Source organism: Amblyomma americanum, chromosome 4 (assembly GCF_052857255.1).
Source record: "Amblyomma americanum isolate KBUSLIRL-KWMA chromosome 4, ASM5285725v1, whole genome shotgun sequence".
Lineage (NCBI taxonomy): Eukaryota > Metazoa > Arthropoda > Arachnida > Ixodida > Ixodidae > Amblyomma > Amblyomma americanum.
In genome coordinates this window covers 220,522,493-220,550,135 of record NC_135500.1, presented here as the reverse complement: position 1 = coordinate 220,550,135, position 27,643 = coordinate 220,522,493, and the positions used below count along the sequence as shown (strand labels likewise).

The 27,643-nt window shown below is 50.3% G+C and overlaps 1 protein-coding gene across 1 annotated transcript; it reads left to right on the top strand.

Moving 5' to 3' along the window:
* LOC144127605 (neprilysin-1-like) lies at positions 1–27,643 on the top strand. Its single transcript, XM_077660585.1, has 16 exons — positions 1–230; positions 589–716; positions 1,923–1,991; positions 2,059–2,229; positions 2,821–3,167; positions 3,407–3,565; positions 4,236–4,357; positions 10,801–11,029; positions 11,415–11,591; positions 15,826–15,926; positions 15,990–16,048; positions 21,550–21,601; positions 21,740–21,807; positions 22,308–22,591; positions 26,044–26,117; positions 27,493–27,643. The coding sequence occupies exons 1-16, from the start codon at positions 145–147 to the stop codon at positions 27,590–27,592; spliced, it is 2,226 nt and encodes a 741-aa protein (XP_077516711.1). The 5' UTR covers positions 1–144; the 3' UTR covers positions 27,593–27,643.

Genomic DNA, 27,643 nt, shown 5'->3' with positions numbered 1-27,643 from the left:
GCGCGCGCCATGGCGCAGTGAGGGGGCAGCCGGCATCGCGAGCGCCGCTTCGGAACCACTGCGAGCCTCGCTGAGCCCGTATGGCCTAACGGAGGGACCAGACAAGCTGCCAGGCGCTGCTGCTGCCCGCGCTGAGACGCCACCATGTCCACCTTCACCACCGATCGGCGAACCACCACCACCACTACGCCGAACGCCTCATCGGCGGCTAGGCCGCCGCCTAGGACATGGTGAGCGGCGGCATTCCTGCCCAAAAGAGCCCGCCTGCAAAATCACACGTTCGTGTGGTCCTCGTTTGGGCCATGGAGAAGTTGCATGGCTTCACTCAGTGCATCTGTGCCCAACAGCCGACGCTGCGCACGCGATAAAACTGTGTTGTAACGACGGTAAATAAGGTCTGTGAGGTCGTCGGTAAGAGCACGAACTAACCGCCGCTGTCCAGCTTTTTCGCCAACAGCCCCAGGGCGCATTTTCCCCCTTTTAACCGGAGGCTGTGTTGTTCTACTTCGTGGTTTCGTGTTCATTGCCCTTTTTCGTTGTTTTTGTGTCTAGAGTGGTAGCTCTGGAGAGATTTTCGTGCGACCGCAGGTTGGACATGATCGAGGAGAGCCCCAACCGACGCAAAATCGAGGTCGGACTCATCACCAGCATATGCCTGGTGCTGCTCATCGTCTTGTCCCTCACCCTCTTTGTGGTGCTCACGCTGCAGACTAACCGTGAGTTGGGAGAGCGGACCTGTGCGGTGGGGGCACACGTGCGAGAGTGTAACTACGGGATACTGTCACCTATATATATATATATATATATATATATATATATATATATATATATATATATATATATATATATATATATATATATATATATATGTATGTATGTATGTGTGTGTGTGTATATATATATGTAATAACGTGACAGTCTGTTGGCCTTGTCAGTTAGGGGTGGGAGCCTCGTCAAGCTACTGAGTTTGTGGCTTTTTGCTCCTACCCTAGCATTTTTTTCTGCTCTTCAGGACAAAAAATGCTGAATAAAGTTGATTGATTGATTGATTGATATAATTCTAAGCTAACGATAAGTGTCTGAATTCGATGATCTTAGTTGATAGCTACTAAGGAGTTTTCTAACTGCAGTGAATAAGCGCACAGGTGCTTTGTCAGGACGGACGCAGAAGTACGACCAAAAGCCACTCCTGAATGTGATTGGCCAAGCAACTCGTTCCGTCATGTCGAACAGCGCTGCATGCATTGTACTGAGCGGCAGAATCGACAGCAGCAACGCTATGCGACCGGCAGTGAGGTTAGAGTATACTGCAAGACGAAGCGGATGCAGTCGACAAGGCCAGGCCGGTCAGAGACACGAAGTGAGGCCTTGTAAGCCGAAAGACACGGGCGGTGAGTTTTGTGGGCGATACCGCTGGAAGGATTCCGAAGCAGCGGTTGGTACGTTCTTTGTGTCCGCCCGATATAAACTGGAAAGCTATAAACCAAGATTCAAAACTTCATCCGCACCACCAGCTCCATCACCCGAATTGGATCCAGAAAGATGCCCTTCCAAATAACCTCCAGTCGCTTATTCTGTTCTGCACCCAGCCGCGACCACGTGATTCTGCAGCGAAGCTTTGACACCTTAAGTGAAATAATAATGCGCGCGCTTTGAAACTGAACGTAAGGGCAGTTGATGCAAGCCTTGTTTTTTTTTCCTAGAGGCATCATGCACGATGTGTATCATCTATCACGTCAGTGCAGATTCTGGAATAATTGCTGCGTCAGGTTACTGCAATATTTGCTGTGAACATTGTGAGCCTCAGCCGAAAAATTCGGAAGGAAGGTAAAACGTGTTTCCAAGCCGGCGTTGCACGGACAGGTATACGCATGCCATTCAATCGATCGCGTGCCTTTATGATGTCCTTTCTCTCTCTCCAGCCGTGAACAAGGCGCCGCTAAATCTCCAGAATGCAGTCTTTTGCGAGAACGCAACGTGCTTCGAGCAAGGTATACATGGATTGAAATGAGCTCCGTCGTGCACACGCTGATGGCGCTGCCCTCCCCCTGCTCGCAGCTCGGCGCGTCATGGGCTACGTGGAGTGGAGCCGCGAGCCCTGCGATGACTTCTACACGTACGCGTGCAAGGGTTACCACGTGAGCGTGGCCAATTCGGCCTCCAAGTACCCCATCACTCAGGGGGCCCAGGAGCAGCTCAGAGCAGCCGTCGAAGAGGTGCTCGCCAACTGTGAGTGCGACTTCATTCGCTTGACAACGTCCGCAAATGTTGTCTCCGTGGACGCAGAAATAACTAGCTTGAAATTCAAGCCAGGCGCACGTTGCGCGGGCGCACTGCAGAACTGGTGAAGCACCATGAACGTTGGTCACAAAGTGGTTGGGCGAACATAAAAATGGCGCTCAAAGGACGGTACCATGCAGGGTCAGTGCACTTCGTGTAACTTTCGCTTTTGCCAGAGCGGCATCACCTGCAACCTTAAATCGTTTTGGCGTCGCTCGGCCATATGCGACCAAACGAGTCTCTATCGAGGAGTGCCAGGCAAAGTAATTCTGTTTCTCTGGCTCTTCCTGGCTACGCGAACGTGCATTTAATGCGGAGAGAATTGCATTTTCCTGCCAATCAATTCAAACTCTTTATGTCTACATCGAAAGAGACTCACCGTTTTCAAAACAATGAACGATTCGATGCAGAAAAACTGTCTATGCACCTAAGTTCACTCGAGAAACCGGCCGCCGATGGTGACCTCTGTTTTCAGTGAAGGTGTCCTTATTATGATGCGGTAGTATGTCATTATGCAGTCATCGGCCCGTTTCGTTGCAGGGCATGCCAACATGAGGCCGACGGACAACTTCTACCTCCGGTACGGGGTGAACCTGTTCCAGGAGTGCATGCAGGGGGTGACCGACGCGAAGGAGCAGCTGCAGAGTGTGTTCGCCGACATGACGTACAACCACAAGCCCTTCTTCCTGCCCAAGAGTTTCGACCTGGAGCCGCACACGCTGGCGTCGCGCGTGGGGCGCAACTTCTGGTTCTTCCCCCTCATCACAGTGCGCAAGGACGTGGACCTCGAGAACCGCCAGCGCATGATCGTGCACCTGGACGAGCCGGAGCTGTCGGCTCCCAGGGCGCTCTTCGAGGACTCCGACTTCCAGCGCGAGTACCTGCAGGTGACGAATGAAAATTAATATATATGAAGCCCTCAGAGCAGTCCCGCACAAAGTCTGCCATGCCGAAAAGAGGTAAAAGCCAAGCAGTCCTTGTACAAAATATCTGCAGTTACACGCGTAATCGCGAGAAGAGATGACGTTATGATGGCGCTATCAACGCAAACATCGTGCTTTCGTTGAGTTTCCTCGACATTCGTCTGTGACTCCCTTGCTCACGCGATGTTGCTGCCTACCTCTAGGCGATCCGCGACCTGGCCATTACGCTGGGCTTCGACAACGTGAACGAGACGGCGCGTATCTTCAAGCTGGAGCAGATGCTGTCCAAAGGCACCACCAGCCCGCGTGCTAGAGCACCCTACTACAAGAAGGTCAAGCTTGGCTCACTCTTCCTTGACAAGGTAACAACCTTTGCGGTGCCACCCGCTGGAGAAGCAAATGAGAGTCGTAGCATAACGCGTCCAAGAAAGACAGAAAGAGCCAATCATCTTTAGCGTTTGACGTATGCTAGTAAAGCAATAATGCACTGCCCCCTCTCTTTCTATTGAGAGAGCACCACTCACGGGGCCAAACCCAACCAGTGCAATCCCTGAAGTTGAGGCTGCAGAATATTTCCGCGACTGAGATTTGAGCAGACCACTGCACGCGTGAGCACTATGCTATTGCCGCAGCCAATCACGCCTCGTGTGAAACTGCCGCAAACTCGTGCTGTGCATTGCACGTCGTAGTCAAACTTACACCTGCTGCGCGAACAGATCAGATCAGCTTAGCCTAGATCAAAGCTTAACCTGAGTGTAATATCGTCGCCAGACGTGCCGACAACCCAGCCATGAGCCAACCAGTCCAAACATGTTTCCGCATGTCTCCACTTTTTTTTTCTTTTCAGACGACGCGACAGTCTATGATGTTTCATGTCGCTGCCTTGTTTTGTTTTTCTGTACTGGGGCATTTACACAACTGATATTTTTCTTTGTTTCCTTTTAACAAATTCTTATGTTTTCTTTTAACTGATACCACAGTGACAGTTGTCGCTGCGCCACTAAGCGAAGCCTCCTCATTGGCACCACGCAGTGGAACATCTACATGTACCTGAGCAACGTGCTTGGCGAGAACATGTCTCCCGAGGATGAGGTGGCGCTGCGCTCCGAGAAGTACTTCTCGCGCTTCCTCAAGTCGCTGAAAACCACCGAGTGGTGAGTTGGCACGCCTAAGGCAACAATTGATCGGTAAAGTTTCGCCAGTGCCGTGGTTAGAGACAAACCACTGGCGAAACGGAGGTGTGTTTCGCCTTTGGCGTCGTCTGCCCTTTTCAAACAAGGTGAGGCCCGCTCGCCGTTCTCCGACCACGTGGGATGAGACTACAGCGCCTGCGCTCTGCTACGTCTCCTCGATGGTCAGTGCGAAAGCTAGACGAGGGACAGAAGAGACAGCGCTGCTGCCAACTGTTATTCAAATTGTATTGGAAGCACAAGAAACATACACCCGCCAAAGAAAAATATTTAACACATGACATTTCGAGACCCGTACGGGTCCCTTGTTCACTATGAGGGTGGGCGGAATGGGCCGCTTCTTATAAGCGGACTTGACTGCACAGTGAGTGGGCGTAGATATCGGGGAGATTCCCTCTCGTCCTGTTGATAGCATTCTTGGTCGTCTGTATGTAAAATGATTCGAGAAGTAATCGTGAAGATAAAGGTTTTTTCGTGTCAGAGATTGTGGCCTTCTCCCAGTCAATGGAGTGCTGCATCATTTGGGCATGCTCTGCAAGTGCGTTGGAGGAAGTGCGACCTTTCTTGACGTCATACTTGTGTTCCCTTATTCTTCTTTTAAAATCGCCTGACTCGCCAGTATATGATGCATCGCAATCCTTGCAGGGGATCTTGTATACAACGCCGGGGTAACATGTGCGCTCTAGGCGGTCCTTCACGTGACACAGCTGCTGTTTCAGCTTGCTGGACGGTACGTGCGCAATTCGAACGCCGTATTTGGCAAATATTCGCGCCAGAGCCTCACTTGTACCCCGGGAATACGGGACAGTCGCGCGTTTCTGTTGCCCAACAAACTGGGGCTGAGCAGGTTCCTTACGGCGGCGTTCTTGATTGTTTAGCATCTGACGGGGGTAGCCATTATTTTCAAGATCGACGCGAACTTTCTGCTGCTCGGAAGAGAGAAGGCCAGGACTAGAACATAGACGACCAGCTCGCTTGAACAGAGCGGACACGACGGAGCGTTTGTGGCCTATGGGATGGGCAGATTTTTGTCGATGTTCTCGTTCTCCGCACTCCCGATGGGCACGCCACTACCGTATACCGAAAGCCCACACATACCGGCAAGTACCTCGATAGTGGCGCCGTACCGCGGCCAAACTGTTCTATCTGCCACTTGGAAAGCCTTGGGCATTCTAGGGGCTAGGGGTCTGCCGTCTTTTTCTATTGAGTTCTCTTCTGTCTTGCGCGTCCCAGAACGTCTAAGTAAACCTGCCCTGCGTACGTAAACCGTTTGTCGGTGACATATTTGGCAGAGCAACTGGGTAGCGTCCCATGCACTGTCAGCCGCAAAAGTTTGCGGGACCAGCGATGTGTGGCCGAGCGAAGCAAAGCTAAATCACAGCAAAACTGCATTGCCACGTTACCCGCCACGGTGGCTCAGTGGTTAGGGCGCTCGGCTACTGATCCGGAGTTCCCGGGTTCGAACCCGACCGCGGTGGCTGCGTTTCGATGGAGGCGAAACGCTAAGGCGCCCGTGTGCTATGCGATGTCAGTGCACGTTAAAGATATCCAGGTGGTCGAAATTATTCCGGAGCCCTCCACTACGGCACCTTTTTCTTCCTTTCTTCTCTCAGTCCCTCCTTTATCCCTTCCCTTACGGCGTTGTTAGGTGTCCGCCGATATGTGAGATAGATACCGCGCCATTTCCTTTCCCCAAAAATAAAAAACCGCGCCATCTGCTGTCACAGAGCGTGGTGTCCTGGTTGCTTCATTGTAGGTGGGGAGCGGCTCTATATTCTGCTTCCCTCTGCGGGGATCACTGCTAGCGTGGTGTCGAGGCACGCCTGCTGCAGCAGTACCCTCTAGGGAAAGCTGGCGGCTCCATCCAGAATGGACGCCCGAGGCATGCCGGGAAGGCAGCACCCCGGATTGATATCTAGTGGCTTGTTGGCTGTGCTACGGATTTGATTTTTTTTTTACTGTTCAGCTTCGTTTTCATATATTGTAGCTTTTGCTGATGTTTTGTGCGCTTAGCGATTGTGTAGTGAAGCTACGCAGGCAATTGATTTGAAATCTGAAGCATCCGAAGGCGCTTGACTCGAAGTGAGCTGGGCACAGTGCCCGCTTCCTGCTAGGACTAAAGTGAGTTTGTCCCCTCACTGGGAGCCATTCACGCAGCAAGCTGGATTTTGCTCAGCGGGAACCTGTGCTACTTGTTCACTGAAATGTGAAAGAAGGGAACAAGTTCTTTTTGTTAACTGAGAACTCGGCAGTCTGCAGCCGTGACCACTCTGCACATTTCTCGTAGGACTCTCAGAGACACTTTAAAAGCGCTAAGTACTTCGGCAAGTGCGACTTAGGTTAATCGTGCTCGCCGAGGATTGCGTTTGGTTCATTTCCAAGATTGGCGGTGGCCGCGCATTGGAATAACTTCCACTTCATTCCTGCATGTTGCACTTGTCAGCATGTAGTTAATTGTCAGTGGTAGGAGAAGTTTCCGCTTCCTAATTTGTTTTTCTTGGCAAAATCTGTAATGGCAGCGCCAGGACATGCCGGCATTTAGTGCGTGCTTGCTAACTAGTTCCTCATAGAAAAGCGGGGGCTCGGGCAAGCTTCTCACGGAACGAACATATCCTATGCGCGCATGGACATATAGGACGCGTCCCGCAGTAGCACACTACATGAATGAAACGTTTATATTTTTCACAGTGCGAAAATGTCAGCTTCTAAAGTGTAGCATTTTAAGAACTAAATTTTTTTTTTCCAAAAATATTTGCTTTAACAAGCGTGTCTGTTAAACGCAAAAAAAAACATTTCCCATGGTTCGATATATTTGGCCGAATGAAGAGAAAGCCCTCTCTAGCCATGGGCATATTCGGTTGTCGTTTACGCCTATCTGCTTTCCTGCTAATTTACTGCGATGTACAGTTGCCATATTTTATTACAAGACAATGATTACAAAACAACGCTTTCTTGCAATGTATGTTTTGCAAAAATTTGTATTTCTGCAGTCGTAGTCATGTTTTAGGGCGCAGAAAGACAGCATGGCGTCATGTTCTAGGGCGAAGCCCTAAAACATGACGCCATGCTGTCTTGCCGGCATTCCCACGGTAGACACCCTGCCCACGGTGGATGAAGTGCCACTTAAGAATCTACAAACTCTATTGTGAGCCACGACACCCCGCTTTGTGACGATAGATGGCGCAGCAGTTCAGTTTTGAAAGACAGCAGGGGGTACAGGGTGATATGGGATGGGCGTCTTTCGAGAGCAGAGAGGCTAGCAGTAAGATAGCATTTGAGGAACGATTGAGAAGGATGGAGGAAAAGCGGTGGGCTAGGAAAGTTTTCAGATACCTGTATATAAAGAATGTTGACACGAAATGGAGAAAGCGAACTAGAAAATTGACAAGCAAATATCTGGACAGCAGTAAGGGGGCAAATCAGCAATTATCGGTTAAGAAAAAGGTTAAAGGAACAGAGAGAGCTTTGTGGAAAACAGGGATGCTGACGAAATCGGCACTAGAAACATACCGGACCTTTAAACAGGAAATTGTCAAAGAAAATATCTATGATAATTGTAGGGGAAGTTCTTTGTTGTTTGAGGCCAGGACTGGAGTTTTGCGGACTAAGAAGTATAGAGTCAGGTACCAGGAGATAGACACTTTGTGCATTGCGTGCGGAGAGGAGGAGGAAACGGCTGAACACTTGATACTTTTCTGTAAAGGGCTTCACCCTACAGTGGAAGGCAGCGGGGCTGACTTACCCAAGGCATTGGGGTTTAGGGATAGTGAAGGGAAAGTGGATTTTAAGAGGTTAGAAGTAACCAAGCGAAGGTTATCTGATTGGTGGCTAAAAGCAAGACAGGAGTAAAATTTCACAAGACATGGCTAGGTGGCTTGAGCCACCGCCCGATGTAAAGGGTTCAGCCGTATCCATCCGAAGGGGAGATTTGCAGAAATTGATCGACATCTGCGGTGCAGATGGCGATAGGTCAAGTTTATACTAAAGAAAAATCTGCAGTCATGACATTTAATGATGAAGGTGGCGAGCATAGAATACAGGAGATCACGCTAGAAGTAGTGGATGAGTACAAGTATATTGGGGTGTGGATAAATAACGGTGCTGAGTATCTGACAGAGCATAAAAATATGTAATGAATAAAGCTAGTAGCAATGCAGCTGTCCTGAAAAATAGGGCACTGTGGAATTACAATAGGTATGAAGTAGTAAGAGGGATCTGGAAAGGGGTGATGGTTCCTAGCCTGACTTTCGGTAATGCGGTCCTGTGCATGAGACCAGATGTTCAAGCAAGGTTAGAAATTAAACAACGGGTAGTAGGGAGACTAGCTTTGGGAGCACATGGCAATACACCAAATCAGGGGGTACAGGGTGATATGGGATGGGCGTCGTTCGAGAGCAGAGAAGCTAGCAGTAAGATAGCATTTGAGGAACGATTGAGAAAAAGGGGGGAAAAGCAGTGGGCTAGGAAAGTTTTCAGATACCTGTACATAAGGAATGTTGACACAAAATGGAGAAAGTGAACTAGAAAATTTACAAGCAAATATCTGGACAGCAGGAGGGGGGGGGGGGGAATTAAGCAATTATCGGTTAAGAATAAGTTAAAGAAACAGAGAGAGCTCTGTGGAAAACAGGGATGCTGGTGAAATTGGCACTAGGAACAAATAGAATATTTAAGCAGGAAATGGTGAAAGAAAATATCTATGATAACGAGAGTTTTGCGGATTGAGAAACACTGAGTCAGTTACCACGAGATAGACACGTTATGCCATGCGTGTGGAGAGGAGGAGGAAACTGCTGAGCACTTGATACTCTAAAAGGCTTCACCCTGCAGTGCAAAGCAGCGGGGCTGATGTATTCAAAGCATTGGGGTTTAAGGACAGTGAAGGAAAAGTAGATTTTAAGCGTGTAGAAGTAACCAAGCGAAGGTTATCTGACTGGCGGCTAAAATCAAGACAAGAGTTAAATTTTACGAGTCATGGCTAGGTGGCTTGAGGCACCACCCGATTTAAAGGTTCAGCGTTATCCATCCATCTAGCTTCGCTCGGCCACTCTTTGCCTATCCCGCAAACTTTTTCGGCCGACAGTACGATGACTTGGAAGACACCCTTGACGCTAATTCTCAACGCGTGGATTCAACACCCGTCCACCAGGCAAGTCGCCGCCTGCGAGGCCTACAACCGGAGTTGGGCCAACTGACAACACTGCTGTAAGGACAATGACGTCCGCCAGCAGAGAACTCAGCATTCCGGGAATGCATGCTTCACGCGTCTTGGTCGCCGCCATCGGTCCACGGTGACAAGTTCGAGGACCTCAAAGACTGGTTGGCCAGCTTGAATCGTGCGGCGGGCTTCAAAGAGTGGGACGGCGAGCGCAACTTCTTGGCACTGCAGGACTCGGTCAGGACGTGGTTTGAGGATCACGAAGCTTCCTTCAACTGGGAGGTTTTCCGCCGAGAGCTGTTAGCGACATTCAGTACCAGCGAGAGAAATGAGAAGGCTGAAGTCGCCTTGCACCCGAGGTCACAGCAGCCGAACGAGAGCGTCGCCATGTCCATCGGGCCGGCCCTGCTATGCCCATGTGTAGAGGGGCAGTTGTTTGCTGTGCTGGTCCGCGACCCGCAAAGAACGGGGGCCGACTTCGCCAAGGAGGCTCTCTGCAGGAGCGAGGCGCGCACTATACGGCCGTGCATGCCAGCCGCTCACCTCTCCTGCGAGGCTGCTCGCCGAGGAGCCTTGTCCGTGGAGAACGGGGGCGCTTTGAAGCTCCACAGGCGAGCGTCGCTGCCGTGATGAAGTTGGGCGAGTTGCGCAGCCGCCGGCAGATATACGTGATGACCTGCAGTGGTGCACTACGAAGCCTTTTCCCCCTGTGCCTTCTCTGCGGTACCCACCATGAGTAAAGCGCACATGGGGCTCTGCTATCACTGCGGGGAGCCCTGCCCCTACCGCAGAATGGGCTTGAGGGTGTAAACCCGACGCACCTCGACCGCGCTACGGTGCACGGCCGCGGGATGTCGAGCAGCCGTTGCCATCCCCGAGGCGGTTCTCTTCGTCCTCTGGCCAGTTCAGAGGCACGTCGGAAAAACGGAAGGCGACGTCCTCCGGTGGAAGGGCCGCCGATGGGCTGTGTGTGGGATAGCTGTTACGTTGCGCTGCCATGTTGCTTCCTTTTAGTTACATTGCTTTCACTGCACATCTAAAGTTATGCAGCGTAGCATAAACGTATACCTCAGTTATTTGTTTTCAAGGCTACGCATTGCAGCATCGCGAGCACTAGCTGGGCGCACAGGAACGCGGGCATTGGGTTATCAAAGCAAGGTCGCCACTGACGTCGGTACAGCGAACGCTCCTTTCTTTAAAGTGCGCTGTCGAGCGACGCTGTGGTGGCTTTCCTCGTCTCTGCGCGCAGGGGAACGGTGAACAACTACATCGTGTTCCGGCTGGTGCAGTTCCTCAGCCCACTGCTGATGCCCAAGGAGTCAAAGATCCTGCAGTTCATGTACAGGTACGGCCACGCTCTGCGCCCACCGCCCTCCAAGCGCACCCGGTGCCTGGATATCATGGAGCCGTACTTCAAGCCGCTGCTGCTCACCGCAGCCAAGATCACCTTCAAGGACACCGAGACCAAGCGCGCAGAGGTGAGGCCCTCTTTCGTTGCAATACATTTCTTAATTGCCTTGAACGCGCGTTATTCGATGGAAGTATACTCGTACTTACAAGCACTTCTGTTGTATAGTTACGGAGCACCGCACGCACAAGTGTCGCCTACTATTCAGTTCCTGCCACGTTTACGCAGATTGCAAGGCAGCCTTATCCAACTTCTTTTGTGGAAAAAAATAAAAATGATTGATTAAACTAGCACGCTCGAGAGAGAAATTATTCTGCGGTGATACCGCGTGTTAAATAAAAAATGACCAAAGTAAGGAGTCACTGCATTCCTGCATCCCACTTGGCTCAAACGCCTACACTGCGTCCGACAGCGCCGAGTGACAAACACACCACACTCTCGCCCGCTACACGCAGGCCAGCCGCGCCATCGCCAACCTGAAGGAGTCGTTCAAGCGCATGTCAATCAATTCTTTCTACCCGCACACGGAGCAGAGCACGCTCAACAATAAGCTGCGACGCATGCGCATCTACTACTTCTACCCCTACGAGACCAAGGAGCACCAGTACATGAAGCAGTGGTACCGCTCGTGGGTAAGCTTCCCCGCACAGTCTCTTACAACGCTGTAGTTTCTTTTTTTCAGGATCCGAACATTCTTTGTTGCATGCGACGGAATTAAGCAAAAAAAAAAAACGGTTTGTAGCAGCGGCAGAGATATTTTAGAGGGAAAAATGAAACAGTGATTGCACAAAGGCGCAATACGGAAATGCATGCGCGCTGGCTAGCATGCGATAAGACGCCCAGAAAGGTACCATTGCAATGAAATGTAACTGCGATGAAATCATTATGCTTATGAAAAGGAGGGATGCCAATCGCTACCTAGCGGCTTCGTCACGCTGTTCTCGGACTGCTGTCGCACTTGGCATTATTGATGTCTGAGACAAGAGTATTATACTTGTTGGTGGTGTCTACGGCATTGGTGAACCATTCACAGCAGTCCGCCTCGGTGAGAGGTGAAGGTGGGTGATTGTGCATCTTTACCCGTGAGTGCCCAGATGTGCTCCCACCGGATCCAGGATAGAAGCTGCACACGCACGCGCATGCGCACGCACACGATCACACCGGCTGTTTCTAGAAAAGAAGCAAACTATACGTACTCTAACCCCGAGTGCAATTCGAATCACTATCGGCGCAACAGAGAAGCTTTGTCTACCGATCCCTTAAGCTAACCGGCCTTCTCCGAAGCCCTTCTGTAATGTTGTTGCTTGGAATATCAGGTACTTCCCTGCCCTCCTCACGCCTTACTTCACCGGGTCGAATTACGCACGCGCCACCGTAAGGACTCATTTATCTTCCCGCGCATCAAAATTCCGGAAGGCGCACATGTCAAGCAAGGAGGTTGAACTTGCGCACCACATACGTCTCGTGCTAAAAGACACTGTACGCTGAACAGTGACCTCACTGAATGCAGCAGCTGTGCCTGTTTATCCTTCATGCGGCTTTTCCATTGTTATTAACACAACAAGTTCACATCACAGGCAGAAATCTTTTATTCCCTTTTTTGAGGCTCTGCCGGTGTATGTCCGGAAAGAGCACAGCATCACGACATGACACAAATCATGTCATTGTTTAATAGTTTCTCGTTGCTCGCACAGGAATTCACTGACCAGGGCACAAACGTCCCCTTCGCGCGAAGGCATGACCTCGTGCCTGAGGTCCGAGATTGAAGTCTAAAAAAGGTTTTTGCGGCTGATTGGATCTGCATACGCTGAAATCACTTTAAAACAAAGAAAGGCTGCACGCACAGGCTCGTCCAAAATATGTCCGAACGCGGCTCAGCGTGGCCGCGCTCTACGCAGCGTCAGGGCATCGACACGAATCGGCGCAGGCGCACCGGGGCCCGGAGGCGGCGCTTCGTGTCGTCTGCTCCAGTGCAGAAGCGCACTGTGCTTGCATTGCAGTCAAGCGCACCAGACTGTAGGCTGATAGCGTCCGAGCCGACCGATATGGCGTTGCGGGAAAGCGCACTTCTCTCATTGCAGCGCGTTGTCTATTCTTCGGCTTGCAACTCAGTGGCCTGTTTTCTCAGTGCCACGATGCCGGTTAAATATATGTATTGTCGGAAATTTATAAGCCCTGCTATTGTTCGGTTATGCGGCTTACCATAGCGAATCAGGTTTCTTGGGACGCCGATAGGGCCCCGAGCGATGACGACCGTGGGGGGAGGGGTGTAATTTGCATTGACATCGCGAATTAAACAGCTCCTTCGCGTTTGACTTCCACCCAAACGGGGTCTCTGCAGCTGAAGTCGATCTCAGGTGCCCCGATACTGCAGTCGGACGGTCTCCATTGAGCCAGCTTGTCCAGGCCTCCTCAGAGCTTTACCGCACTATGCAAGTGACGTGGATAGCGGAGGACGACTTCATTTTATGTGCGCGCTGTGTGAGGCGGATGAGATGCTTTGCAGCAGCTACTAATCTCTGTGCAGACCGATAAAATCAATGTCATTCTTCTTGGTCGCAGTTCTCTCGCACGAAAGTGTTCGCAGACTGCGCCGCTGTACATCGAATTTTATTAAAGAACTGATAAACATCATCAACACTTGTAACGAGTTTTAAAGAAATCAGAATACGCTTAACTCAGCACGAATTTTTTTTTTATGGATGTCATTGATGCCCTGAGCACTAAGCAGGCTGTGCGCAACGCATTTGAAAGCTCAGGCGACCACTCACAGGACCTATTCGTAGCGCGTTGTAATAGCCTGCCACGCTGGTCGCTTTTTCTGGTGGTCCGCTCTGATTCCAGACAATATAAAAGCGTGAAGCCAGCAGTCACCAAAACTGAGGTTGCGGATCGGCGCGTGAGTACCGAATTTCGATGGATGATAAAACGCAAGTATCCTTAAGGGCTGTGCGGTGTGCGTGCACGTTAAAGACCCCTCGTGGTTAATAATTATCTGAGGCCCTATCAGCGTCTCAGATAGACTGAATTGCTTTGATAAGCCGCATAACGGAACAATAGCAGGGCTTATAAATTTCCGGCAATACATATATTTTACCGGCATCGTGGCACTGAGAAAACAGGCCACTGAGTTGCAAGCCGAAGAATAGGCAACGCGCTGCAATGAGAGAAGTGCGCTTTCCCGCAACGCCATATCGGTGGGCTCGGACGCTGTCAGCACGCAGTCTGGTGCGCTTCACTGCAATGCAAGCACAGTGCGCTTCTGCGCTGTAGCAGACGACACGAAGCGCCGCCTCCAGGCCCCTGTGCGCCTGCGCCGGATGCGTTAACTCTCCGCAGAGCGCGGCCACGCTGAGCCGTGTTCGCACATATTTTGGACGACCCTGTACATGGGCAGAAGTGTAGTAATAGACCGATCAGAACCGTTGTCATCTGCTTCTGGAAAGGCTGTACAGGTATTCCAAGGAAAAGCGAAGAGAGAGGAATGTGTCAGCGGAAAAATTTCTCGCGACCATATCCAGAAACGACAGATGAGCACAGGTGATGCATGAGAAGGTGTGGCTCGCGGTTTTGAAAAATAAAAACCCTGAAACAAAAGATAATGGAATTTTAAAGTAAACGGCAAAAACAAACCCCTAAATGCTATCGCACTTCCTTCGTTAAGCAAATGATAAGAAGGCCCAAAATTTTGTTATTTGTTTTGCCTCAATGATATTGATGGCGTAATAAATCGGTTTGAAAATCCGCAATTACCTTCGAATACAGTTATTAATCCTACACTTCCAGCCTTATATAAATTTTCTACCCTTGAGCCACCAATCTTCCATTCGCTTTTTGCCAACTCCTACCACTGGTTAATTTATCCCTAAACCCCAGGGCCTCAGGGAGAGCGAATGTGCCTGCATCGACATCCGAATGGGCACCACCGCATTCTAGTATAAGGTGTTGAATTGTTTCTCCAAGTTTACCACGACTGCACGCGTACAGGGGCGGCAGAAAGAAACGCGAACAGTGCGGAACCAAGGCGCTCCGGTGTTCGCATTTCTTTTCATAACGCGTTTTCTTCGGTGGTAGTAAAAAGACGCAGTAGTCGTCCGTGATGCATTCTAACGTCTTTTTCTTACCGCCCAGGTAAAGCACGAACAAAAGAAATTCAAACAGCGGAGCGCGTAGGCATCGCGTTGTTCGCGTTTCTGTCCATTGCGATAGTAGCGCCGCAGTGGGCAGCGCGACATGCTTTCCATGGCTTAGAGTTGGGGAGAAGTTTAGCGACCATAAGGCGCTATTGAAGAACTCTGCAGCAGCACCCTGAAGTGAGCCCGCACACAAGGCGAACCTACGCAGGCGGTGCAGCTAGCTGAGGGCGCTCGCCGGCCGCACGGCCAACCGAAGGGTAACATCGCTCGACATAACATCCAGGAGGACGAGGAATGCGCGCTTGACGACACCGCCAAGGAATGAGAACCTTCGCGACTGTACAGCGTCAGCGCCGCTCAGGCGGGCGACAGGAATGCGTCTGGGCCACGACTCGAACAACACTCCTCTCTCGTGGCACCCTGGCCGGGGCTCTAACGGCGCAACGGGTCGCTCGATCAAGAGGCCCAGTCCCCACAAAGCACCCTCGACTGCCTTCGTAGTCTAATGCGAAGCTGCGCGAGAACGTGCGATACGTGGCAGCGTGTAGGTTTCAAGTCGTAGCAAGGCTCTTCTGCAAAATGCAACTCTCACTGACTGTTCTGCCTGGGAAATGAAGTGCGTCCTGCGCTTGACACGGGAAAGGTTTTGGCGTCGAAAGCTCTTTCTGAGGTCATTCATACTTTGTGCCGTTTCACAAACCTGTCTTTCATTGGCCATTCCGAAACGCAGAAGAAGCTGCAGTACAAGTACGGACAGATTGTCAAGAGTTTCCGGAATGCTGGCTTCGAATTCGCCAAGTCCCAGGCGCACAAGACCATCCAGGATTTCGAGTAAGCATTTATTATAAGCCGGGGGTCCTCAAACCGCAATTTTCTCTCCACTCGCTTGCGCAGGTGGAAAGGTTCCGTATTCCAGCAGGACCCGTTCTACGACGCGGACAACAACGCACTTTGTGAGTCGTCTTCGTTTTGACACTTTTTGTCACACAGGGTCAGTAACTGGTTTTCTGCTTTATAATTGCTGACAGCGTTGTCACGCGGTTGAGGAGGACCATTGGTTCTTTAATGAAAAATTTTATGTTCCCCTTCATTTCCACCTAAACCAGGGGTCTCAAACTCGTGTCCCGTAGAGCTGTGGCCGGAAGCCCGCCGGTCCTCCAAGTTTTATCTCCTATTCCGAAAGCTTGTGCCAGCTGCACGAGTCAGCTTCGTCACCAGACTTGTTTTCCAGCTGAAATAGGCCAGCAAGTTACGTCCGCAGAAGGCACTCATTCCTTGCTCCTTAACCTGGGTTGCTTTCGGGCGGACGTCAGCTGCCTTCAAGAGCACGCAAGCAGCAAGGTGCCGGACAACGCTCTACTTTGTGTATTTTGTAAAAAGTGTACAGAGCTCTCCCCTGTCCTTTCTTGCTATCGATCCCCTCTATACTTCTCCTCGCTATCGTCTCCTTTTCACACCCCCCGGCTCCAGCTCGGGTGCACAAGATATTAGATAGCAATTGCCTCTGCCGGCAACACCATTTTCCTTCACTTTTTTTCTTTTTCTTTAAAATAAACCACCACCACAACCCTTGCTCTTTCACCCCTAAACCAAGTAACAATCTCACTCCCCGACGGCATGGGGATAAAGGCCAGCCTCCTTCCTGTGTAGGCTTCGCTGCAGAGCCACAGAAAGTTGTCCGGGAGTGGACAATTTCCCCACCGGAGTGGAAATGTCTGGCGTGTAAACTTAGCGGCAGTAACCTCCTAACTTTGCCATTATTCCTTACTGTGAATCACTAACTTTCGTCTTTTACGACGCGAAACTATTGAGGTGGTGATGAAAGGCGCGGACGATGCATTTCCCAGTGCCCACTGCACAGGTAATCTGTAAATTGACTCATTACCCGCCTCCCGGGGCGCACCAGCAACAATGCTGTCTTGTTAATTCGGCGAAATTGCATTCCTAAAACGAGACGGGCAACTAATGAAAGATCAGGGGACGCCGAGGGCACACGTACCTCAGATTATTCACAAAGCATGCCAGTGAGAATCGGCCGCCATAGCTGCGTGTTTCCTTTCTTTTTCTTTTGTAGTGGGGGAGGGGGGAGTGGTGCCTGCAGCACTTGTTAAGTTCTCGCACCACCTTACTGAAACGAAAACAAAGCCATTAATTTCTCTTCTTCCATTAAAGCTTCTCTTTATCCGAAAAAATACCCTTTGACCGCAGCGGTGGCCAAGTGGTTGAGCATCCGCTTCGCATGCGGGAGGTGCGGGGTTCGATCCCCAGTGCCGCCGGGTACCCACCGGTGATACAATGGGTACAAGCTTTCCCCTGGTCTGGTGCTCGGCTTATTTAGGGTGAAATGCTTGGGAAATGGGTCTTCGACCCCACCTTGAGAATTTGAAAAATACCTTGTGCCATGGCGCTCTTTGGCCATAGATGCCCTTGCGCCATAAAAATCCATCATCATCATCAACAATTTCTTCCCGCTCAAGCCTCATTCACTCTTCCCGCATTCCTGAAACCGCGCTCTTACCCTTGTGCACATTTCCTCGTTTTAAGCAGTTTAACAGTAAAATTGCGGCTTTGAAATACCACGACAACCAAAGTGGGAAAGTATTAAGGGTTACACGTTTAGCTGGTGGAGATTATCATCTAATAATCTAAGCAACCGGTGACCAAGGAATTCCAGGTGAGTGTTAAGGCACGCGAAATGAAGACAAATTTAAGCTGGGCAGCCCATTTGCTTGTTTCCTTCAGCACATTCAGTGAATAATCGCAGTGTCATACAAGAGTTCCTATAAATGCATAGAGTTTGTGTTGTGGAGTGGCCCTCTTATAGCCAGAAGTTCTTGTTGCATGCACCGTAGCCTACATGCCGCCTGAAGGCTTTGAAATCTACATACCGCGTACTAGACACGCTTTTCTGGGGAGGGTTTTTGCGGTTTTTTCTCTTCCTTTATGACATTATTTAGAAAGCTACATTAGGCGCGTCGCCGTACCGAACGCCACTCGGCGATAGCCTGCTTTAACTTGTTTCACTTTTTCCTAGGCGCGTGCGAATGTTCGGAGACTTTCGAATACCGAATCGAATACCTTCAACGAACGAAATCGTGTCTGTTCCGCCTCCATCGAAAGGCGGCCGCGGCGGCTGCGTTTCGATGGAGGCGAAACGCAAAAGGAGCCCGTGTGCTGTGCGATGTCAGTGCACGTTAAAGATCCCCAGGTGGTCGAAATTATTTTGGAGCCCTCCACTATGGCACCTCTTTCTTCTTTTCTTCTTTCACTCCCTCCTTTATCCCTTCCCTTACGGCGCGGTTCAGGTGTCCAACGATATATGAGACAGATACTGCGCCATTTTCTTCCCACCCCCCCCCCCCCAAAAAAAAAAAACAAATATTATTGTCTGTTCAAAATTATTCGAAACGAATCCAATATGCCCTCAAGCTTTCGAATACTTTTCCAATAATTTATGCCTCATTCGAACAAGGCCTGCCGCATTTCTCATCCACGACTATTCCAGACACGAGGCGACGAATGCCACTATCATGCTGCCGCGATCGGTATGCGCTAGGTTCGGAGCCGCGGTGCGGCCCATTCGCGTGGTGGTGTTCGTAACACATGGCCTCAGAGATTGGACGACGATGCGGCAGGGCGCAGGCAAGTACGCGGCCTTGATGCCTGACCTCGGAGGTCATGCCTCATACATAGCTCTCGGCCGTCTCATGCACTGAGATGTGGCGGTAGTTTGTTATCTTCCCTTATCAACAGCGAGAGGTACTTTTCATGTTCGCATAGCATGACGACGATAAAGTGAATACATCGATTCGTGCTGCAACCACCCAAATGGAACTCTGTGTTGCGTCTTTCAACGGATACAGCTATAACTGCAAAAACAGCGCTTCGCTTTTTATCAAGATTGCTCAAGAATATTCGTACAAGTATAGTGAATATTCGTAAAAAAGGTCGATTCGTATTCGATTTGGTTCTCTTCAGTTGAGATTAGAAGTAAATCAGAGAGCTGTGGGAAGATTAGCACTGGGTGCCCACGGGAAAACCACAAACGAGGCAGTACAGGGGTATATGGGCTGGGCATCGTTCGAAGCACGAAAAGCGTAAAATGCTATACGAAGAACGCCTGAGGAAATTGGACAACAACAGGTGGGCAGCTAAGGTATTTAAATACCTAATGCAGAAAGAGCGTTGACTCACACTGGCGGAAAAGAACTAGAAAGCTAACCAGTAAGTATGCAGGCCACACAAACACGAAGAAAGAGCATTAAACGACAGGTAAGAAACGCGGAAGGTAAAAACAGGATTAATGCAGTAGAAAAGGTGCATAGTAGAGAACTATGTCGATACTGGAAAAGGCAGATCAGAAAGGAAGCGTTGTATGGTACGCCCAGCTACAAACAGAAATTTAATGAATATGACGCTTGTGCTGTGTGGGGTAAATATGTACACACAACTGAACACCTCACACTCGACTGCACAGAGCTATTGCTCGACTGTGATGGCATCCACCCGGATGTCGATGCAGGCAAAGTCACTCTCCCTGATGCCCTGGGGTTTAGAGATAACAATGGTCATGTGAATGAATCTGCGGTGGAAGTTAGCAAACAGTTATTGGTAGATTGGTGGCTCAAAATCAGAGTGAAATGAGGTTAGAGGTGTGGGACTGAGAACGTATTTAAAGAAAATGGCGAATTTCAATGCCAATTTATAACATAGATAAAAATAATGAAAAGTCGAGCATGGTGGCAGCTGCCACCACCCCGTTTCAAAGGGGACGCTCCTATCTTCCATCAATCTATTCATCCTTTCATCCCTTAACCCTTCATCGCATTCCGTTGCTTCGAGTATTCCATCATCCTCATTTCAGCATCCGTAAGTGGACAGCCGGAGAAGTGTTCTTGCTTCATTCGGCAGGGAGACTGACGACCAAGTGTCGATAAGGAGGCTCAGAGCAATATATTAACATTTCCCTGGCAAGCCGTCAGTACTGAGGTTGAGAACATTCCTCGTTTCAGAAGGGTCTTGCTGTCCCAGTTGCCCCGAGTTTCGCACTTGTCTCTTGACCTGCGCACAGAACCCGGCTTTGTCGCTGTTCCGGCATTTTAGCTCGGCGTTCTCTTGAAGTGTCACAATGGTCGGTAGACCCGCAACGGTAGCACGGCGAAAAACCACCCTCGTGCCAACTATTCTCTGCACGACCGAATCAGCTCCTTGAGTTCGTGACGGGTCTGTTCGATGTGTTTGCCAAGCTTCACGGCGCGGCTCAGTGTTCCTTCAAAAAGAAGACGCTTACGTATTCGTTGCGATGCTGTTCCTTCAAGTAGCTGGTAGCCGAAGTCGCAGCTTGCGGAGAGCTTGCTCAGGGCAGTGGTATACGGCCGGCAGCTAGCGACGTTGTCGAAAGCGGTGTCGCTCCATCAGTCCGTTGACGCTCGTGGGGAAATTATTGTCAAACCGTGCAAGTGCCTCGTCGATAACATCGGTGTCGAGCTCGGTGTTGACATTTCCTTTGATGACGCGGTAAGTAGCGCCGAACTGTAATACGTATATCGCTGCCTCTGGTGCATTCAGTAGGATAGCTTTTCTTTGTCTATGCACGAGTCCCTCGCCACCGATTCCTCTAAGTAGGTGAGGAACGCAGGCGTCCACTGTTTCCACCGCACTGATGCGAGACTTGGCGTAGCAAGAAACTGAGGCGGCGGCGAGCTGCAGTGAATAGGGCAGCCATGCGGCGGACGGCACAGGCAGCGCGGCGAGGCCTAACCTGCCATCGTAGCTTCGGGGCGATGCTGGCAGGCGTGTGGCAACTCAGCTTTTCCTCGTCGCCATTTATGCTGAATCGCGGCCCGATGAAAAAGGGCTCGAAAAAGACACCGGCCGGGGAACCTCCACTAACGGCGAACAAACAGAAGACATCGGCCAGCGGGCGCACAGTGTTAATGGCACAAGAACTTAGCTCGAGTGGTTGCCAACACGCAGCCTGGAAGAACTAAATATGGGAACACAGCGGCAAAGAAAGCCGGGCACACGGTCGTTCGTGCAGAAAGGCTAAAACAAGAAAAAGAGGCTGATAAAGACGCTCCCCTGTGCGGCCATCATTGTCTATATGAGCCGTCCTAGATTACGGTACGCCTTTCCTGAATTGCATTTCATGCTCACATCTACTCTGGACGGCGATATAGTTAGTGGATTTTTTTAATTTTTCCTGGGAGACCCTATTACTCAACCACGAAGCTGAACAACGCAAAGTCATCGGTCTCGCCCTGACCGCCGCCGAGTCCCAAGGGATTCCGGCCGACGGGGGTTTAGGCTGAAAGCCTTCTCCCCCGTCATTTCGGAAGGGTGCGAATAAAAGTTATTTCACTCTTGCTTGTTGTCTTTTGATACTTCTTTCAGTGCGATTTCTTTTTTTATCTTGCTAGTCTGCTGCACTTAATTTCCTGCTTTTTTTTTTCAGATATTCCCGCAAGCTTGTTTGAGCCGCCACTCTATTACGGCGACTCGTTCCTGTAAGTTAGCGTCCTGCAATGGCTCAGTGATGTTAACTGCAGCGAGGCCACTATACGGACAGCGTTTTCACTGGTTTTTGTCGGCTGCTCAGAATGTTATGAATCTCAGTTGTATTGCTTTTCTGCATCTGCGCACAGGCCTTTCTCGATCCCCATGTACGGCTGGCGAATCGGTGTAAAGATGTTCCAGGCCATCGACTACCGGGGTAAGACGACAAATTCATTCGAAATGCGATTAGTGGCTGGAACGTTGACTGAACATCCTATAGGGGCTCGTGCACACGGCCTTACCTTACCTCATCCTTCTTTTTTTTTCCGGGCATGCTTGCAGACAAGGAATATTAACTTGAGACCTCAGACTAGCAACGCCAGATGAGATAAATGTGACAATGATTTTGTATGCATTTAAGTGCCTGAAATTCATTAGCTTGGTGATGAAGGGTCCTGGGCCCTCACCAAGCTATACCTTATGCCATGCCTTGGAATTAAAGGAAGAGCACATCTTGCCATTGTTAATACGGCTGAATTTATTCATTATTATCAACTGTACATAAGAACAGCCTCTTGTGTTATGTGACGGAGGTGGTGGGCGCACAAGCTAAGCTGCACCCTGGTATCGTATAGATGTGTTGCTATACATTGTGCTTGTCCCTGCCTGCGGGCATCTGAGGCTTCAGTAAGTGAAATGAAATGAAACGTCACGCAGGCCGCACCATCACGGACAGCGCCCAGTACCGCAACTGGTGGGGCGAGACGCTGATGTCGCGCTACAGCGAGGTGGAGAAGTGCTTCCGCGTCGCACACGACTCGCTCAAGCTGGCCGACGACTCGGAGCTGTACGACCACATCGCCGACAGCGCGGTGGTCATCGTGCTCTTCCGCGAATACAAGCGCATCGTTCAGTCCCGCGTCGGACCCGAAAAAGACATCCGACTGCGCGATATCAAGCACTTCTCCGGAGACAACCTCTTCTTTCTCTCGCTGGCCCACGTGAGTTTGCTTGAGGAAAGAAGTGTGTTCGAGCTGCTCTGCTCGCACAACCACTGGCAGCAGCTCAGAATAAAAGCTGCGCAGCTTGTTCGTTGCTTAGGAGCCCGCGATCGATACCTAGCCTTTATGACGCACCGAGATGGACAATGGCGCGCGCGTATAGCCCTGCAGCGGAAACAACAACGCGTCCCAATCGTGTTCAAGCTTCAAGGGAGAGTTCTCTCTTCTGCTCTTCCTCGCTAGCGGTATATACGCTTTGCATATTCTGTTCGGGCTCGTGCACACGGCCTTATATACCTTGCCTTATCCTTCTTTCTTTTTTTAAACAGTGCTGCGTAGGCGCAATTTCATCACAGATATTTATTTGCGTTGGCACGCCTGCTTCTTTCTTGCGTCATCACCGCTGGCTCTGTGCAGAAGATAAGACTTACTCGCCACCAGCCCGTTCTTTCACGCCTTGCCCCATTTGCAGTCCGCATTAAAGGAGCACGAAAAAGGAACATTGAATCAGGCTAGACTGATCTGATAGCAAAATATTGGTTGGCGTCAGTTTTCTCCAAACTAAATATGTCATTTTTACCGAAAAATACGCTTTTATAAGGCAGAAAATTGCGTAAAAATGATGTACATGACGCGCCGCCACTGGAAGATTCGTGCAACGGCGATCACTGACGTATTCATGAACGAACGCTGTTTCGCCGTCTCGTGGGCAGTTGCCGTCCAACTGCGGGGAGAGCAGCGCGCCGAGCACAGCCGATAGTGCGAGGGGTTAAAACAGAACAAACTAGACGACGGCGAGAATAGTTTGGCTTTATGGTGTTTCACGTCCCGCCGCGACTCAGGCTATGAGGGACGCCGTAGTGAAGGGCTCCGGAAATTTCGACCACCTGGGGTTCTTCAACGTGCACTTACGTCGTACAATACACGGGCCTCTAGCATTTCGCCTCCATCGAAATTCGACCGCCGGGGTCGAACCCGCGTCTTTCGGGTCAGCAGCCGAGCGCCATAACCACTGAGCCACCGCGGCGGCACTTCGGTGAGAATAACTAAGGATGCGGCATTGAGTAGAACAGGTCTTTCTCATGAATTGAAAAAGCGAACCTGGTTTGACGCGAAGTTTCACGTCCAGAAACATATTCAATAACCTCGGCAGAATTTTTTGCCTGAAATGGGTCGTATAAAGGAATCGCACTAAGGTGCCTCTGCATGAACATTCCCCTGTTAGGAAGCGTACTCCGGTACAAAAGCCCTGGACGGCATATAGTACAGACAATCCTTGTGGATTTTCACCGAAATTGTGTTTAAGCGAGTCGGTTTCCATTGTGAAGAAGACACTAAGCCTGTTTTCACGGCAGCGTTTATGACTTTCCTTAATTTTTCCAGGTTAAGCTCTTCGCAAAAGGCCTGTTTTTTTTTTAATTTTTGCCTTGGTTACGAAGGCCGTCTAAGGAACAAAGTTTTTTTGTCTTAGCCTCATTTGCCTTGTTTAGAAGTTAGAAGAGTTCGTAGTTAGAAAACCCGCTTCTTCGCCAAAGCATTGTCAGCGGTGCAGTAGATCAGAATGCAGCTAAGATCTGCTGACTAGCAGACTGTTTGATTAATATTGAATAGTTAACTTTTTAACTATTGCTGATAGGCTCCCTAATTATTGAGAGGCGTGTAGCCCACCGTTAGTAATATCCAAATCAGTTTTTGTAATTTCGAAAATGCTGTTCCCCTTGGCGCTGTGACCCAACAGATTTTGGCTATTTCGACGTGTTACGTGCACTGGAGAGGTTGCTTTGCCTACAAGCTCCTCGAAACCGCATGTATTTTGGCGCGATGTAGGCAATTGCAATCACACTACAAGGTATCCCTGCGCGGGTCATCACACACTGAGTGCGCGCGAGGCTGGGTTTTCCTCGAGAAAAGCGTTCAACCATGCAGATGATGTGTGTCAGTGACGCGCCAATTGCCTGCCGACAGCCACAGCCGGCAGGCGACAGACTGCTGCTTGGCGGAACGCACTCTCGATTCGTTTCCACCGTAGGAAACACAGAAATCGCAACGACCACAGCAGAGTCCATCTCATCTCAGAGGTTGTTTGCGACCATTTACGCTTACTGCGTGCTAGTCAACTAACACGCGATAATCAAGAGCTCAGTGTGCCGCTTGATGAGAAATGCGTGTGCACTTGATTTTTTTTTCATTCAGATGTGGCGTTGAATGAATAGGTTATAGAGAGCACACAACGCCGAAGGCCACACGCTGTCGTTGCCGATGTATACATGTGCGTCCTGCCCTCGGCAATCTCCCTCTTTTCGCACCCACCGAGCTTGCAACGTTGATTCAGTCTTCTGACGTTTCCTTCCCCGCGCAAATGCTTCATTGGCAATGTACTCTATACCTTGGCCAATCCCCCCCACGTGGGTATGTGCCATATTACTTGAGGAGAAGAAGAAGAAGAAGAACGAGACTCGGATGCACGCGATGCATCGGAAAGGCCCCATCGAAGTCGTGGGAGGCCGCCTTGCCGCCGTGAGCGCTGATCCGTTAACTTCCAGTTTCCAGCCGCGTTTCTGGTCTTTGGAAGCGGCCACTTCGATTGGTGCAAATAGAAACTGCGTTGCCGCTGTTAATTTTTCGCGGGCGCTTTGAATCGGGAAGTGACTTTCGTCGGCGGTTTTCTCAGCAACGCAGGCCCCCTTTCGCGCGCAACGTCGGTATAGTCCCCCCCCCCCCCCCCCCTTACCCTGAGTAATATTTCCTAGCTCGATATTTCCCTTAAAGTAAACTTGAATTCCTACTTTCTCTCTCGCCTCAGTGCAGCTTTCGACAGCCCAGGACAAGCCTAATAATTCTGGCTGAAAATGCCCACCTCGCTGATCCAATGACTTCGCGTTGGACTGCTTATAGTTCCAAGATCGCCAACTCAATTCCGTCCGCAGCGCGTCGATTTTAATGGAGACGGTATGCAAAAACTTCCGAGATCTCTGTCAACTCCAGGGGGCAGAAATTAATCCGGAGCTCTCCACTATGGCGTGTTGTCTTGTTGCCCACACTGTGGCTTCCAGAGGTCAAATGAATGCATTATCAGCAGCAGCAGCCCACTTCAAGACCTCAGTCCGCAAATCTCATCCTCACTCCTGACTCTCTGTCACCCTGTGCTGCGTTCGTGTATGCCCTCGAAACCCATTCCGTTACCCACTATATTCCCTCCTCAGAGCGTGCCCTGCCCAAGCCCATTTCCTCTTCGTGATCTCAGCTAGGCTTCCCGGACCCACTATTATCTCTCCCTGTCTTGTAACACCACCGCTATCATTTTCCTCACCACTGCTCGCTGTGCTGGCGTCAGTTTAATTTAAAGCCTTTTCGCTAGCCGCCAAGTTTCTGAGACCTAATAGATGAGTGTTAATTAAGATCTAATTACTCGAGACTAAAGCTAATCGAGTATTTCTGCTTCGTTCTTTCAGGGCGTGTGCACGCGGATCTTCAGCGATGCATCGCAAGTGCAGAAGAAAGGCGGAAAGCGCACTGCTCAGGAGAGGTGAGGCTGATATGGTGAACTGCTGCAGTCGTATAGGTACGACAGAGAGATTAAGCACAGCAGAGGCCTACTAGTCTGGATGCAGTACGGGGTGCTCTTGCGTCTCCTTTTCTGTTGTCTGTTGTGCCTTACGGGGAGACCGATGAGAAGATGACGTCACCGGAAGGCGGAGCTCCCTACGCTGCGCCGCATTCACACATGCAGCCGGGAGCCAATGGCAGTTTAGGGACCATAGCTCGAGCTAACTTGCGTAAGGAGGGTGGGCATCATTTGAAGCCTACGTCACCGCACCGCCTCTCGAAGGCGTGATGTGCACTCACTCTCGCCTGGAGACGAGGGGATCATAGCCTGTGCGAATACTGCTTTAGACATGCCGTACTTTGTTGCTTAGTTATTTCGCATTACATTTCGCAAATGTTCCAGGGTATGCGGTTGGTAAATATCTCGACCGGATATAAATGTGATACTACCTAAAAAGATAGCAGTTGATAACAACGAGTCCCGGTCCGCGAACAATAAACGAAATCAGCTCTTTAACGTTTGACTATATATTAAACAAGCCGTGGCATCTAAACTCTAGAGCTTTTGATTTTTTTCTTGTCATTACCTTCGTGTTCATATAACGAGAAAAGTTTTAACAATGGGCTAATTTTTAGTCGTGGAGGAATTCTTTGCGGTGGTCCTGACTGCAGACGATACATCATTGAAGCTGGCTGCTCCTAATCCATGGCGCTGACAATGGAAGGAAACGACCTGCGCAGCAGTGAGCTGGAATGCATAGCATTGAAAGAAGCATCGTGCAATAGCACAAGGGAGAATGTGCCTCTTCATTGCCTCTTGTTAACCTACAGGCTCGAGTTTCCACTTCACTGCAGCGTACAAGATGCGCGCCAAAGGAAATAATGCACGGTGCCTCAATCAAGGTTCGAGCTGCATGATAGCGCACCGTGCTCCGCTCCTCTTTAACCCTTTGTTGCCTTGCCTCTGCAAACCGCGTGTACGCCGAACGGTATCGCCGCATCCGGAGAAGTGTATACAGCGCTCACTCTCCGACACACCACCGCCCTTTCTGAATGTTTCCAGCCTTCGCTAGCTTTGTTCGCGACCCGACATACCCGAACAGTCTTGCACTTCAGGCCTCGGGGTTCGCTTTCGAGCGGCGTGCTTTCGAAGTGACGGCACACCACAGCTACAAGCCTTACAAGGAAAAGGAAGACTCTTGTTTTCACTTCGCTGGAACAAGTAAAGCTTATAAACTCAAAAGCAAACACCGTGGCCTGATCACTTTTGACCGAGGCTGAACTATGCGCTGCCCAAGGGCAGAGCTAGCGTTTCGCCGCGTCCAAATCTCTCTAACCCTCGTCTCGCTGCGCAGGCTGAACATGGCGCTGACGCACTGGCCCAAGTTCAAGAGCCTCTACGAGTGCCCGTCGAGCGCCCACATGGTTCCTCAACGAAGGTGCATGTTTTGGTAGACGCAGCGGGACCATCGCTGCAGCAAATAGAACCTGTTCCCATTCCACTGA

Bases quoted from the DNA above. Each gene is read 5' to 3' on its own strand.
- LOC144127605 (XM_077660585.1), top strand. From the start codon at position 145: ATGTCCACCTTCACCACCGATCGGCGAACCACCACCACCACTACGCCG. The intron at 3,168-3,406 runs GTGACGAATGAA...GCCTACCTCTAG, and splicing joins TCCAGCGCGAGTACCTGCAG to GCGATCCGCGACCTGGCCAT. The intron at 4,358-10,800 runs GTGAGTTGGCAC...CTCTGCGCGCAG, and splicing joins TCGCTGAAAACCACCGAGTG to GGGAACGGTGAACAACTACA.